Here is a 15,535-nt window from a genome sequence, read left to right as displayed (position 1 = left end):
TACACAACATTGGATGGACCTCCTAGTCATGGTACGCTGCACAGATCTCATCCACAGAGAAGTTCACTGGCATGATAGTCTTTAGAACTCTTAGAGGATTTTCTTAGAAGTAAACATGTCTATTCATTATTTCTACTGTCAAGGAAAATTATGTTCACGGGAGAACATGCTGCTTCACTTTGAGATAAAGACAAGGGCGTGCCATTGGTATTACAACCAGCTGCCGAGTGGGAGATGCCTACAGGCTTCTCCAGTACAATCTGCCCCTGGATTTATCCTGCAGCCATGTGGCATGTGCGTCACAGCACAGCACAGGCCTGCACCTGCCTCCAGTCAGCTCTTATGTGAATCTCTTGACTCCTCCATGTATAACAGTCTTTCAGTTAGGACCACTACAGGTGCCAAAACCAAACTGGTCATTGTCATCATTTTTCCTCTTGAATAAGGCGACAATCACAAGAGATATTATAACAGCATGTTCATGTTTTCAGACTAAATAGTTCTTATGGTAATAACAAAGAAATACTCAGACCTCTTGAATATGTTTTGTGTTATGTATTTTGTAATATAAATCTTTTTTTAGCACTGAACGAGCATCATTAGATGTTGCATAGAAAATGCTGATGCAAAGCAAGTGATCTGCAGACCTGGGCTGTGAAAATGTAACCAGATGTGCTAGGAGTAAAGTCAATTCATCATTTAATTTCTCTGCCATCATAAAAAATTAATGAAGATTTCCAAATCAAGTCATTGCTTAACGTCATAAGTGCAATTATTTCCTCTCTTTGGAGTTTGCACCCAATGCTTCTGTTACCCTGTACCCAATACCTGCTATAACCTGAGATGCCCTGCTTTCTGTAGTGGATTTCTCACTTTCTTCTTCACACTCTCCCATGTGTCTTCACAGTGGTCAGTGTATATCCGCGCTGCTGTCCGCAAAGAAAAAGGATTGCCAATCCTGGTGGAACTGCTTCGAATAGACAATGACCGGGTGGTATGTGCAGTTGCTACAGCTTTACGAAACATGGCCTTAGATGTCAGAAATAAGGAGTTAATAGGTATGTTCTTTCCAAACAATCTATATATTCTGTGAGTTTGCTGTTTTTTTCTTCAAGTTTGCAGCAGAATGAGCACAATGAAAACAACTATTCTCACATTTCTTGCACAATTTCTTTAATCCTTTCTCTAATGTGTCATATTCACATTTTCTGTGACAGCTTAATTTTATATCGCAAGGAATTGTTAAATTATTTAAACATCATGCAGTGTTTCAAGATCTGTCATACTGTAATCTCCAGAAGAAGAGCAATGGTTTTGTTCTGCTTGACCACTTCGTTCTTAGGCTGGCAGTAGCACTTGCATCTTCCAAATTGAGGATCTAAGCAGAGCAGCTACTCCTGGTCCTCAGATTATCTATTGCAAGTATTCTGGTGTCATGAAGTGAAAAATCATAAAGATGGTAAGATGGTTCCAAGAATTTACTGGGCAGATTAGTAGCTTCAGCAAGACAACTGGGAGATGCTTGATTCACAAACACATATGTAGTTAAGGAAGAGAAAAACAATTTACACACATCACTGTTGCCCCTGAATTCTGATGGTATGATAAGCAAACATCTTGGGTTTTGTTTTGTGGTTTCTGGGTTGTTTGTTTATTTTTCTTTTTTGTTTGGTTTGTGGTTTTTTGTGTTTTTTTTTTTAATTATTATTTGTTTTTTGTTTGTATTATTATTATTATTATTATTATTATTATTAGATTTAGGTTTAGGTTTAGGTTTTTTACGGGATTTTTTTTTAGCTGAAATTCATCCAAATACTGTGGATCACTGAACTTCTATTTTCATATTCTGTCTTTGAAAAATAATCACTTCTTTGCTTTTGAACTATTTCAACAGTCATGACAAAATTATTTCTGCTTCTTCTGTACAGTAAGAGTGTATTTTTTATACATTTTTGCAAACTTGTTAATTTATTACCATTACAGCATACTTCTCCTCCTCTGCTTTTAATTACAGAATTCCACAAATAGATACTTTGATTGGGATGTTTTATTATTTGTATCCAGTGCTATCTCAGAGTTAGCGCTTCATTACAGCAGTGCTCTGCAGGTTGTTAAAACAAGGCAATCACTCCCCTCGTGTTGTACGAACTAGAGAGACTTCATTGACAAAATATTTTAAAGCAAATAAGAAGTAGAGGTTGGTGAATAGTGTAAACCTGCTATAGTTGCCCAGGGATTGAACTCAAGACTGATGCTTTACCTGCAAGACCAGCCTGCTTGTTCAGCTTTTTCTTGTGTTATAGTTGATTAAACTGGCATGACATAAGATTTGTTTGACATATTGTGTTCAGCTTTCAGGAAGCAAGATGCTGCATATATGTTCTTAGTGGTTGTGGGTTTTTTTGTTTTCTAGAAATTTAAAAGTAGAAATTATTGCTGAAGCAAGTATATCAGGCTGTCTAATCTGGATTAATAACAGACTTTTGTTTTTTTCTCTCATGATCCACCTCCCCATTCAGTCTACAGTATGTCATAGTCTCTATTATTTGACATCTTATTCTTTTCTTTGTGGGACTTCCTCTAAAGGGTTCACAAACCACATTAATGCTGAGTTTTCTTCTATATTCTCTTATTGACATCACAAAAAGCTCTTTATAGTTGCATTTACTGAGTATATACATATTTTGTAATGCCATGACTTAGACTATATATGGTTACCTTTTCTGCACTCTGATTATTTTTTTTAATTGAAAGGTTTATTTCTTTCCCAAATATGCAAATTTGATTTACAGAAGTAAGACTAAATATCTGAAAATGGAGCTGCCTTAATACAATGTGCCATTCAAAATATTCAGTAAATTATGAATAATAAGCTTGCATAACCTTCACATTTTAATTTTTTATGGAATTCTTGGAGAACATGTGATATAAACAAAAAATGAATTTTGAAAAGATGGGAAAAGTGTTGAAAATAATTACCTAATAAATTTATTTATGTAGCCAACCTGTAATGGTTATGCTGTGATGCTCAGAGTTAAGTTGTTTGTGGGGTGATTCCGGGGAATCATAGTTTATGACTGGAGTACAAATGTGCTGCAGTTTAAAAAAAGTCCAAACATGCCAATATGACAGGGAAGTTATGACTGTAATTCCTGAACTATTTCAGCTGTGATCTTTATATGTTTTTTCTTTGGCTTTCATCATTGAACTTCAAAGAAACAGTAATAACGGTCATTATTTCTCTTGTTCCTGAATATTTTTTAGCAAATAGGGCATATCATAGAGCTGATTTTCAGAAATGTTAAACACCTGGAGTTGTCAAGGATTTCAACTCATGTTGTAGGTGGTCCATTTTTGTGAATATTGCAGTTCCACATATTTTGTGAAGCCTTAGCTGTTGTTATGTAAGGAACTCAGAAGGACCTTCTTGAGGTTAGTCACTTAAGCGTCTTTCTGCCTAATCAGAATCAATATCCTGATTATCTTTACTGTTTACAGTTTTTGTTCGTGCATCATATTCCTCCAGTGACAAACTCTACCTCACGAACTGGCATTTCCCCCTAAGATAACCTTTTTTTAAAGGGGAATTTTCCAACAGTATATATGGTGAAATTATATAAGTGGAATTGAGTTGGGTTTTTTAAGGCATCTATAAAGCTTTCTTTTCAGTGGCGCTGTGGTTCTGTTCCTGGCTGACAAATTTTTACTGAAATGTGCCAGAGAATGAAATATCTCTTCCTGCTGCTGCCAAGCTGCCCATAAATCACTGTTGAGGCATCTGGCAAATATATAGAAAAGCTTGCTAAAATCCAAACGCACCTGTACCAAACTATGAAAGGAACAAAAAGACCCTTCTTTTGAAGTGACCACAAGTTTCTTTCTGGACTCCATTGAATTGGCCGATCTGTTTTGTTTATCACACAGATCTATCAAGTGTATTGTTATTTTGCTAAAGGTTGGTGCCAGGTTTCTCATATAGTTTAGTTGAGCCATCCCCTTAACAGCATTTTCTTAATTTATGTTGAGGTCTTCCTGGGGTTCATTTCAGGCAAGTTCCATGTCCTTAATAGGACTCTCTTTTTTCTCCTCCATCGCTTTTACATTGTGCCATGTGCTGCAAGGCCGAGACAGCGGACATATTCATCTTTCTCCTTCCGAACATTAAACTTCACTCAGACAAAAGCATGTTAAACCTGGCCTGCTTAGTACTGGCATGAGGTAATCCAGCACCCAGTTTCTCCTCCTTGGGCATTACTGCCCAGGTGTGTTCTCAGTCACAGTCAGATCACATTCAGTTTTCACTTGCCTTTCAGGACCCTGTCTGCATGAAAGAGGATCCAACCTGTGCTGCTTCCCAAGAGTGCACAATATGGGAAGGTCTATCAGCCTTTTCTCTCTCCCAGCCATGTCACAGCTGAGGGAAATGGTGTGTGGATTTTGAAAAGACTCACTACTGATATTGCCTGGTTTGTGTTTCTTTAGCTTCAGCACTGCAGGCTGCACAGTGCTCCCATGTTCATCTGATAGCCCAGCATCTGCCTGCTTCTTTTTCATGTGCTCTGCAAGCATTTGGCTTGTCTTCCCTCCTCAAAGCAGATTCTGTCTCTGCTAAGCTTCTCCATGGGGCCATTAGCTTCTCTCACCTGTCCCACTCTATGTCTCTGAGTTGGCCAAAAATCACACTTTTTTCCTTTTGATCATTGACTTAGATAGAAGAAAGTCACATTTGACCCACAAGTCCTCCAAGAGCTTTGTTGATAACCTCTGTGCATTTATGTCACCCTGATGTTCCTTTTTCCTTTATCTTTCCCTGTCCAAAAAGAAACAAAAAAAAAAAAAAAAAAGAAAGCTGAGGAGGCAGAAGTAGAATAACAAATCCACCCTCTGTGTCCCCTCAGCACTATGTAGGTGCCGTAATCTGAGGATATGGCATTGTTCTCCCTCCACCAGGAATGACACTTTTAACTTGAGAATTACCTACAGACCTGCTGCTTCTGGCAGTGCCACAGCAGGATGTCAGTCAGGCCAGCGCCTGCTGCAAAGCTGTCCCACCGTCTTCCCTACTGTAAGCACACCTATACACTTTTATTCTCTCATTGGAATTACGTCAAAAAATTGCAAACTTAAAATAAGATTTTTTTCCTTAAATAGAGGAAACTTGGATCAGCTGGGTGGGGCAGAAAGGCTTAAAAATAAATCCATCTCCTGTAAACAGCATCTTTGCAGGATGACTTGCTTCCGTGCGGTCTGTTTCAGCAACTTTCAGTGGCTTTCTGATTCAAACACCTTCCACACAGTCTTCTGACCTTCTAGGAAACTTTGTGGATCATCTGATTGATCCTGCTCTGCAGACCCGTGTCCTACTTTAGACAACCCCTCTTTTCCTCTCTGGAGTTTTCCAGCCAGCTCTGGTGCAGCAGCCTCCCTTCTTGTTGGTCCCACTCCCTCCTCAGCATCTGAGAGGGCTTTCCAAAGTGAGATTCCTCATTCAATCCTGGGGAATGAGCCAGCATCATCTTTCTCTTATCTGAAACACAACCAGCAGTTTTTGTCTCTTCTGCCATCCATGACCTCTTTAACAAAAGAGAACATGAAATATACAGTTAATTAGAAATTATATCACTTGTTATTCTGCCTACACAAGCAGGCACAGACTGTCCCTGTCAGTGAAATTTTTAAAGGTTGAATTTCTGTCCCCAAAATTTTCATTTGCATTGTTCTTCTATAGGCACGGCATTTACTTTTGATTTTAAATGACATTTTGGCATTTTAAAGTGCAGTAGGTGGTCTTTCAGAAGGGTTAAGCTGATTTTTCGAGCTTCCCCAGATGAAAAATTTGTCACTATTCATGTATAGCAGAATATTTACAATATAGGATTTGCCCTGTTGAAGCACAATTGGGAACTTGTACTACTATTGCATTTCATACTGTTTAGGGGTAAGTCTACAGGATATGGCTTTGGAATGAATGCAGAGCTGGTGGTAAAATTTTTAAAATTTCAATGCACAGTATTGTGCTTCAGGTGTTTCTATCAGTTTCCTCTCATCCTGGTAGTGGTTTCTAATGCTATTCTGGGTCGATGTTGTTTGAGAGAAGTATTGTACTAGTGATTCAAGAGCACCATTCTTTCTCTTGACCTCTTGGCATGTATTTTTGTGGTTAAATAAAAGATGTTTTTAGAGACTTGAAGTATTTTGATCACTCACCCTTGAATAAAAAAGGAAGACAATTCCAACTAAATGTTTTTTTGTTGACTTCGTGTCCTGCATTAGAGGATATATCCTTACATATCTCTCCCTTGCATAGAGAATCCATATGTCTGTTGAGGGCTCTAGATTCTAGGGAGTCTGATGGGATAAATTGAAGTGTTGCAATACCAAAGACATCCTTTTTGTGGCTATCGCTGTAGAAGAATGATTCAGATAAGCAAAGTTAGTGGTACAATTTCTGCCATGTTCACAAGATTTTGAATCAAATCTTGAAACAGGGCCTGTGGCAGAGTAGTTTTTTAATAACTGTTCCTGAGTTGAGGGCTACAAGGTGTCAGTACTGAATTACTCTCAATTCACTACTCATCTGTTGGCAATGCAGTTATAAGATATACAGAAAATTTGAGGATAGCAAATGTGTTGGAACCTGCTTAATCTTGCTAGGCGTCTTAAAGTTCATTATCCAGTATAAGATACCTATATGCTGCTAAGTGTATGCCTCACCATCTCCTGAGCAATGTGGGCCTATTTGGGTGCCTGAAATAACTGGTGTTTGTTTTAAAGTTTTAGTGCTAAACTTGAGAAAGTTCGATTAAAATACATACCAGGAGTTCTCAAATCTAATGAACCGTTAGACTCACAGAATAATTCGAGTTGGAAGGAACATGAGGAGGTCATCTTGCTCAGCCTTGCACTCAAAGCAGGGTCAGGTCTGTTATTTCAAAGTGTGATATTGATTCACATTTGGAAAAATTTGCTTTCAGTTGTTAGGCTGAAAACACGTCAAAAATGAGTATTTGCATTCTCACAGCAGAAAGTGACTCTTCTGGAGCATAAATAACCACATCGGGTTCTTCTACCTTAGAACATGGCCCCATTTTAAGACTGTAACTCTGTTTAAGTATTAGTAATAAATCCAAGTGAAAACAGCATTCACTTTTGTAGTTAAAAGAACTGCAGATATAAGAAATTCCAACTCATAGCAATGTATATTGATAGAGAATATGGGAATGGTTTGGGAAATGATTAAATCAAACATGCAGCTTTCATCCCACTTACAGTGTCTATGTGCAGTTTTCTCTCCTTTTTGAATATGAGCTCTTCTGAATTTCTCACACATACATCTCCAAGGATCTGAAAGAGAGATGTTGAATTTTTTTATTGAATTTTTAATTGACTTATAAAGTATCTTAGTCACTGAAATGTTAGACTGGTGTAAATTCACCATGGAAAAGATGCCAGAAAGCATTAATCAGGAATCTTAGACGTTTGTTCAGAAGAAGGTGGAGACAGAATATATGTTGCAATTTGTTTAATTTGTGTGAGTTTTTATTGCACTTCATTTGTTGTATTTAATAGTTGAGCTGTGTGAAACCTATATTACAGTAGATAGATACCTGAATAAGAAGAGACTGTCATCCAGAGGTTGATTTAGGAAATGGAAGATACGGCCATGCATTAATAGCTGATGCTCTTTATATCAATAAAGAGAAAGATGTTAGTTAAGTTGGTAAATGTATAATTGAGTTTTGATGTTTTATTACACCTATATGTCAAAGTCCAAACTTTCTGATTTCTAGTGTTGTACCCATAAGTTAGCTGAGAATTTTAACTGATGAAAGTTTAAGTGTTAAATATTTTTTCCATTACAGTGTAAAAGCCTTGTGTCAAGGAGATTTTCATTTTTTCATGTGCCTTCAGCCACTTGTGCATTGCCTTTTGCCCCAGTTTATCTCAAATATATTTCTGACGAGCAGAACTGGTAGTTATAGAGGTTAGGAAAGGTTTCCTTCCTTGGTCGTTTCTTATTAAATAATATTCTCAAGAGAAGGGATTTAGGGGGAAAAACAAGGTTGGTTAAACCAAATTCTCATTTTTAGTATCAAAGTGAAGATTAAGCATTTTCAGGTCTAGATTAACTCTTTTACATCTGCACTTCTCTATTGCCTAAGCATGGTGCTCTGGATTTGGAGGGATTTTTCTCTACTGTGAGCCATCTGAAAAACTGCTGTTTCAGCTAATCAGGTAGGCTTCTGCTGCTTTCTCTTTACTGTCCAGTAGAGAGAAAATGGCACCTCCAGGTGTTCATCCCACTTGCTTCTGTCACCTAAAGTCTTGGATCTTATGATGGGTGGGTCCTGTGTGAGAACCTAGAGAAGTAGCTAGAGACTTGATGTCTAACTTTTGGGTGTGTGAAGATAAGGATGTAGTATCTCATCAGAAGTTGTTCTGATAATGCAGAATAAGTACTGTGCTGCTCCCCTTTAACTAGCTCAGTAGGCTTTACAAGGGCAATTGGTGAAAAAGCGCTGTGGTTTTTCATTGTACCTCAAAACAACAGAAATAACTGTATACAGGCTCAGATCTAGGATAACAAAGAATACCACTTTCACAGATCTGGTTTTCATTGTAATATTAAGTCAAAGAATCACACAACATATTCATCTCCACAAAATAAGATCAAGATGCCTCACAGTACTAACAACAACCCAGACCCAGGTCATCTATTCCTTGTAGTAGAATAACAACAACCCAGACCCAGGTCATCTATTCCTTGTAGTAGAATAATCTGTGGGGAAATGCCTGGAAAATGCCTGTGTTTCTGTTTCAAATGCCAGAGTCTCAAGAGAATCATCTTCAGTACTGCAACACAATACCTTATCTAGATGATGGCAGTAATTTTAAATGATGCCATATGATGTTTCAAGGTTTATAAACCTTAAAGTATTTATTATAGGTTTTATAACTTTGTATTCACATTCAGTATTACTTGACATTAAATGCAGAGTGCAAGTCATAAGCATTATAGAATCTTGTGAAGGTGGCCCAGGAAAGCCTAGATTTAGTGTATCTACCAAAAACACCACCATCAAAAAAGCCCCAAGCAATTAATGGATGTGCCTTTTTGTTTCATTGGTGTGGATTTCACACATAAGGAAGTGCCTCAACCTACACCTTACATTTTGTTTGAGATAAACAATTTCTGTTTGGTTCTGTTCTGCATAAGGTAGAAAGCAATTAAATTGTAACTATATACACTATTCTCACTCAGACGATTGACATTTCAAACAATTCAATATCAATTTTCATCTCTGTTTCTCAGCATGTTCATGCTGAGAAGTGCTACTTATCTTTCGAAAATTCGTAGTTCTGATCTAAAAAGTGCATATAATTCAGTTGCATATTCCATAAAACATACAGAGACAAAAATGCAAATGTCACAAACTGCCAAAGTAATTTTAAAAGTACTTTTAATTCCGTGAGGAATTATCCTAAATCTGCAAAGTTGTTTTGAAAATCCAAGTTTTGTGATAGCTTTACATTAACAGATAAGTGTATCAAAACAGATGTTTCCAGATGTTCTGTATCAGCTTCAATTCATGGAACAGTGAGCTAGTCTTATTCTATGTAAGATGCAAAATAACCTTTGCTCCTGAAATCCTTATCAACTTAAACAATTTTCACATGATCGAAATTACAGATATGACATTTTTTACTAAAAGCACTTTTCTTTGAAGAAACTAGAACTCCTATTCATGACACATGTCAGTGAAAAAGAGCAGAATACGGCAGGTGAATTAGCATTTTATTTTAAAAAGTAACATCCTTTTTTCTTGCATGCGAAGAGCCTGGGAATGGGGCCAGAACATTGCAGTTACAAAGGATGTTAGAGGTGGAGCTAAGAAATGGAAAAATTAAGAAAGGATGAATGTATGTCAGTAATTTAAGCTATCTGTAGATTGCTTCCAGTCATATGAATAGTATTTTTCTCTGTTCACCTACATCCTCACACTCTCTAAATTAGTGCAGTTGTTCTTGCAATATCTCATGCAATCCTGGTTCATGAGTTAGGTGTTCACAGGTGAAGTGGCTGTGTACAATGTCCCTCTCCTCAAATGTGGCTTTTGAGACATACTCAGACTTCTGTTTCAGTGTCCCCAAACTTGTCTTCTGCATGTTTCAAAGTGTTTGTTGTTTAAAAATGTTTAAGAATGTTAAGGTCAAAACCTGAACACCCTTCACAAGGTGGCATTGGTATAAAGCTCTGATTGCAGGGATTTAAAAGATTTCTATGCCCCTGTGCAGGAGGACTATGCTGACGTGATATGAGCTAACACGGAAGTAGAATACCTGTGGATATGCAACAGAGATGTTTGTCATTATCCATTAGATAAATGTCTCATTTTCCCAGAATGAAGACATGAGAAAGGAAGAGGACATCAGAGTCAGTGTTCAAAGAATGCAAAATTAGGAAATAGCATCACAGAATCACAGAATGGTTTCGGTTGGAAGGGACCTCTGGAGATCATCTAGTCCAACCCAGCTGTTAAAGCAGGTTCACCCAGAGCAGGTCACACAGGAATGTGTCCAGGAGGGTTTTGAATGTCTCCAGAGAAGGAGACTCCACAACCTCTCTGGGCAGCCTGTTCAGTGCTCTGGCACCCTCAAAGTAAAGAAGTTTCTCCTCATGTTCAGATGGAACCTCCTGTACTTCAGTCTGTGCCCATTGGCCCTCATCCTATCATTGGGCACCACTGAAAGGAGTCTGGTCCCATCCTCTAGACACCCACCCTTGAGATATTTATACGCATTGATGAGATCCCCTCTCAGCCTTCTCTTCTCCAGGCTGCACAGACCCAGCTCCCTCAGTCCTTCTTCATAAGAAATGTGCTCTAGACCCCTAATCATCTTCACAGCCCACTGCTGGACTCCCTCCAGTAATTCCTGTCCTTCTGAAACTGGGGAGCTCAGAACTGGATGCAGTACTCCAGATTTGGCCTCACCAGGGCAGAACATGGATGTTTTTTCTTAAAACTGACATTCTAATTAAATTTCATTGCAGTTAAACTGAATTTAGTTTTCCTTTCCATTCCTGACCATTAGGTACTTACACAATATTAATGGCTGTTAGCAGTTCCCACAGTATATGCAGAAAGTGACAGCATTTCTCTGTTGGCTTATATGCATTCTGTGCCAAAATAAGGGTGATCCTAGTGTTAGTTTAGTCTTTCACAATTATGAAAAAGGATCTCAGTCTCATACTTGTTGGTTTCTTCATGACATCTTCAGATCTCTTTGCTTTCTTACAGAGTAATTTTTCTTCATGAAGTTCTTTGATGTAGGATTTGCTTGCTTATAAGAACAAACTCATACACTAGTTGTTTCTATAATTTATAATGGGTTTTAGTGTTAAAGGCTCTTGCTTGACATAACATTATTAAAATTTCAAATATACTTTTGATTATAGAAAGTAGAATAATGGTCTTTTGCTACAGTTTTTACAAATGAATTCTTGCATTTCCTCATGAATATTGCAACTTTAGGTGCATGTAGTATCTCTAAAAAGGCACTGTTTGAGGCTTGCTGGAAGCACCGTCACTATATTTTAACTTTCTGCTCATTGCTGAGGTTCTTCTTTTGGATACTAGTTGAATAAGACTGAGACTAAAACAGCTTGCACCAATACTTAACAAGCAGTTTAAAAACAAACAAATCTGCTGTCTCATGCTTATAACTGCTGGGATTGAATAGCAGCGAGTTTGTAATGTGCAGTCACAAAGGGTAACAAATTCTCATCATCTGAGATAAGTGAGGAAATAATCAATTTGCTGAGGGGTCTTGTTATCATAATTCTATAAGGTAAGACAGTGATTCTGGTACTTAATATCTCGGTGGGCTCAATTAAATAGAAGTAAATAAATTTAGTTTTTCTCCCAAAGAAAGCCTAGAAAACCCTTAGAATCAGCTTAAAAGCCTCATTGATCTCTCCATGGCATCTCTATGAAATTATTTGAAATCTGGAGATACTGATACAATCTTTAGTATTATTATGGTTTTCATTTTGCTTTTGCTTCCTCTTGTGGCTGCATTATGCAAGAAATGGTGAGAACATGAAAAAGATACAATGACTACCCCCTAGAGTTAGCAATTTTATAATACTTTATAAAGATGGATCAGACTTCAGGAACTGATCTAAGAAAGCATTTATATGCATTACTGTTTAAACCCATGTTTTTTTGTGTAGAAATGTAATATGCACTGTGCAAATTGAAAGATCAGGTTAAGACAAAAGGATACAGCACTTTGTTAAAACTTATAATTGAAGTCATTCTTCTTTTCTTTGTAAGAAACTAGATAATTGAATATTTTAGATATGATCCCTCCTTTACTCCAGAACAAAGAATTTGAACAAAATTAATCAGAGAACCAGGCCCAAAGAGACAGTTTTGAGAATTTTCAGTAGGTTGTAGAGGCCTGCCCTACAGAAAGAAACACAAATAAAATCTATTTTGCGGCTGGTGCTTTATAAACACTGATGAATGTGCAGGGAAGAAATTGCCAACAAAATTCAAAAGTTACTTGTCAGTGCAGGCAGTCTTAACTGTTAAATAGTTGCTAACAGTCTGAGATACATACACTATGAAATTCATGTGAGTACTAGATGATCTTGTGCCAGTTTACCTCCTTTTAGTCCATGTGAGCCTAGAAAATAAGTTAACTGGGTAACATATGAAAATACGTTTAAAAAATAAACTCACTTTCTCAGTTTGTAGGGAAGGCCTCAGTCTTCCAATGCAACAAAAGACAGAATTTGGTCTTTCTGAATCTAGAAGGGCTTGGAAGAGACCTCTAGGGGACAGCTAGTTCATCCTCCTGCTCAAGGGAGGTCCAGTAAACGCCAGTTGCTCAGGATCTCATCCAGCTGGTGAAGGGATAGAGATTCCTCAGCCTCCCTCGACAAACCTGTTGCATTGTTTGACAACACTCATCATAAAAATTCTCTTCCCTTTATCAGCTGGAATTTCCTTGTGTATTTTGCTTATTTTTCTTAGACTGTGGAACTCTAAGATGAGCCTAAGTCCATTTTCTCTACACTATCTCATTAAGTAGTTGTAGACAACAGTAAGATCTCTCCTTAAACTTCTCTTAAGGCCCAGAAAATGCAGTTCTTGAATGCCATGAGTTCCAGCCCCCCGACTGTTTTCGTGGTGCTCCACTGGACTTGTTCCAATATTGCCATGACTTTCTTGTTCTGGGGAGACCAAAACTGGATGCGATACTCTAGATGCAGTCTAGAGGCAGAATCATTTGAGTCTAGAGGAAGAATCAGTTCTGTGATTGGTTGGCTAGACTATCTGATACAGCCCAGGATGTGGTTAGCCTCCTTTGCTGCAAGGACACGTTATGCGCTCATGCTCAACTTGTCTACCAGCACCCCCAGGTTTTGGATTTCTTTTAAATACCTGCTTTCCAACTAGTTGACTCCCAGCCTGTGGGTTATTTTGTCTTGGGTGCAGGACTTTACATGTGCCTCTGTGGAACTTTGAGGCTCCTGTCCAGCTGCCCATTTGAACAGCTGTCCTGCCATCCAGTATATTGACTGCTTCTCCCAACATGATATTGTCCACAGTCTTTCTAAGAATGCTTTGTATCGTATCATTCAAGATGTTAATGAAGATACTAAATGATATTGGCCCCAGTACCCCCACCTGTGGGACACCACTAGTTACTATCTGCCCGTTGGATTTCATACTAGTTATCACCACCTTTTAAACCCAGCAATGCAGAGAGTTTTCCACCCACTGTATCATCCACTTATCAAAATCTCAGTAAAGATGCTATCGTGAGTAAGACGTGGGTAAGTGGACATGTTTGTGATTTCAAGCCAATCAGAGTAAACTCTATAATTCCTAAATTAGAGGTGGATAACACAATTTAAATATATTTAACCTCAGTGACATCGCTGCAAATATTTAAGTTACTTCAGGACAAGTTTCATCAAATTTTAAACCACAATTTTAGTGTGACAATGTATAAGGACTATGGTCAAATCATCTTATTGTGGAATCAGGGCACAATAGGATAATTGCCACTAAATTCACATAGACATAGGAGTTTATTTACAAGAGAGGGAATTACAATAATAGCCCAAAATGTTGTTTTTAGTAGGGCACTGTACTTGCAGATTTTAAAAGGGAAGCACTGTGGAATGTCTTTCACTTTGTGGAAGTGGTTACATTAAAATCAGTGGAAATAAATCTTGTTTCCCTAGTGTTCAGTAGTGATGCTTATTATTAAATTAATTTTAGTGATCACATGAAGACTAAGAGATTCTGATCTGATATATAATTCTATTATATAGCAACAACATAAATTTTAAGTTATTGCAGATGCATGGAAAAATTGATTGCTCCTATATTGTAACTTTCTTCAACTTCACTTCTGTATATCACCTGCAAAATTATCCCCATATTAAATTGACAGTGTCTTTAACTTATTCTTTATATAAATGTATATATACACGCAAAATATATGTGTGTGATTGTATGTATGTATATATGTAGGTTTTAATCTGACCTTCTACCAGCACCAAAAAGGAGGGGAAGGTGTTTTGGGGAGTAAATATGCATTTAGAAAGGTACTTCATTCATTCGAAAAGAACACATTATGGCACACAATTGCAACAACCAGAATAAAATCTTATAGCTGTCAGCTTAATCTTATTCTAATTGAAGCTAAAAGGATTTTTTCCATCAAATTCCTGAGAAGCAGTATTCAATTCAGAGTAACAAAGCAGCATTATTAAGGTAGAGTGAGAAGCCTGCTTAGGTGCTAATCATCGTAACAATGTCAAACAATGGTGAGCTCTAATTTAAATCTATGTTAAGTATGAGAGGAGGGAAGTGAAAGTACAGCTGTTTTGTTTTTTTTTTTACCATGTTAATGACATCTTGGTAAAATTTTTAGCTGCTTGATTGTGAATTAAGAACTGAATTTCTATTTTCAGTCATGACATAGAATCATAGAATAGTTTGGGTTGGAAGGGACCTTCAGAGGTCATCTAGTCCAGTCCCCCTGCCATGAGCAGGGACATCTTCAGCTAAATCAGTTTACGCAGAACCCTGTCCAGCCTGGCCTGGAATAGACTCTAAGCAGACTGTTTCAAAGGGGCAAAAAGTTTATTCTGAAAAATTGAGTTGGATGTTAGCTAAGTCACTTTGGTCCTTGGAAAATGTTCTTTCTCCACCATGTGTAATTAATATAAATAAATTCATGTTAAACTTATTATATAAAACAGTTCCTTTTATTGATAGTGGAATTTCTATTTTCACTCTAAAATTATATGTTCTCAGTTGATTGAGTGAGCATATTTAGGAAATTGCAGTTCCCTCACCTAAGACATGGTAACTCACCCTAAGGCAGTCAGTGGCAGAAGACACTCCTGCTCCCAGGCTCCCTCCAGCCTCTCATTAACACACCACATCTACAGTCAAACCGCTTGTGTGAGTCAGCACTGCCTGACTTATTGGTCAAAATGAGCTGG

At 37.6% G+C, this 15,535-nt stretch overlaps 1 protein-coding gene across 1 annotated transcript in view; it reads left to right on the top strand.

Annotated features, from left to right (window-relative positions):
• The window catches only part of CTNND2 (catenin delta 2), a gene marked incomplete at both ends in the record, with an annotated part of 526,522 nt that overhangs the window by 450,265 nt on the left and 60,722 nt on the right, over nucleotides 1–15,535 (top strand). Inside the window, one exon of the mRNA XM_080340633.1 lies at nucleotides 908–1,058. Coding sequence (XP_080196759.1) covers nucleotides 908–1,058 — 151 coding nt within the window. The remainder of the gene's footprint in view (nucleotides 1–907; nucleotides 1,059–15,535) is intronic.

This window comes from Nesoenas mayeri (assembly GCF_963082525.1).
Source record: "Nesoenas mayeri genome assembly, chromosome: 2".
Taxonomy (NCBI): Eukaryota; Metazoa; Chordata; class Aves; order Columbiformes; family Columbidae; genus Nesoenas; species Nesoenas mayeri.
The sequence above is the reverse complement of the archived record's forward strand: the minus strand, read 5'-3'. Positions and strand labels throughout refer to the sequence as shown.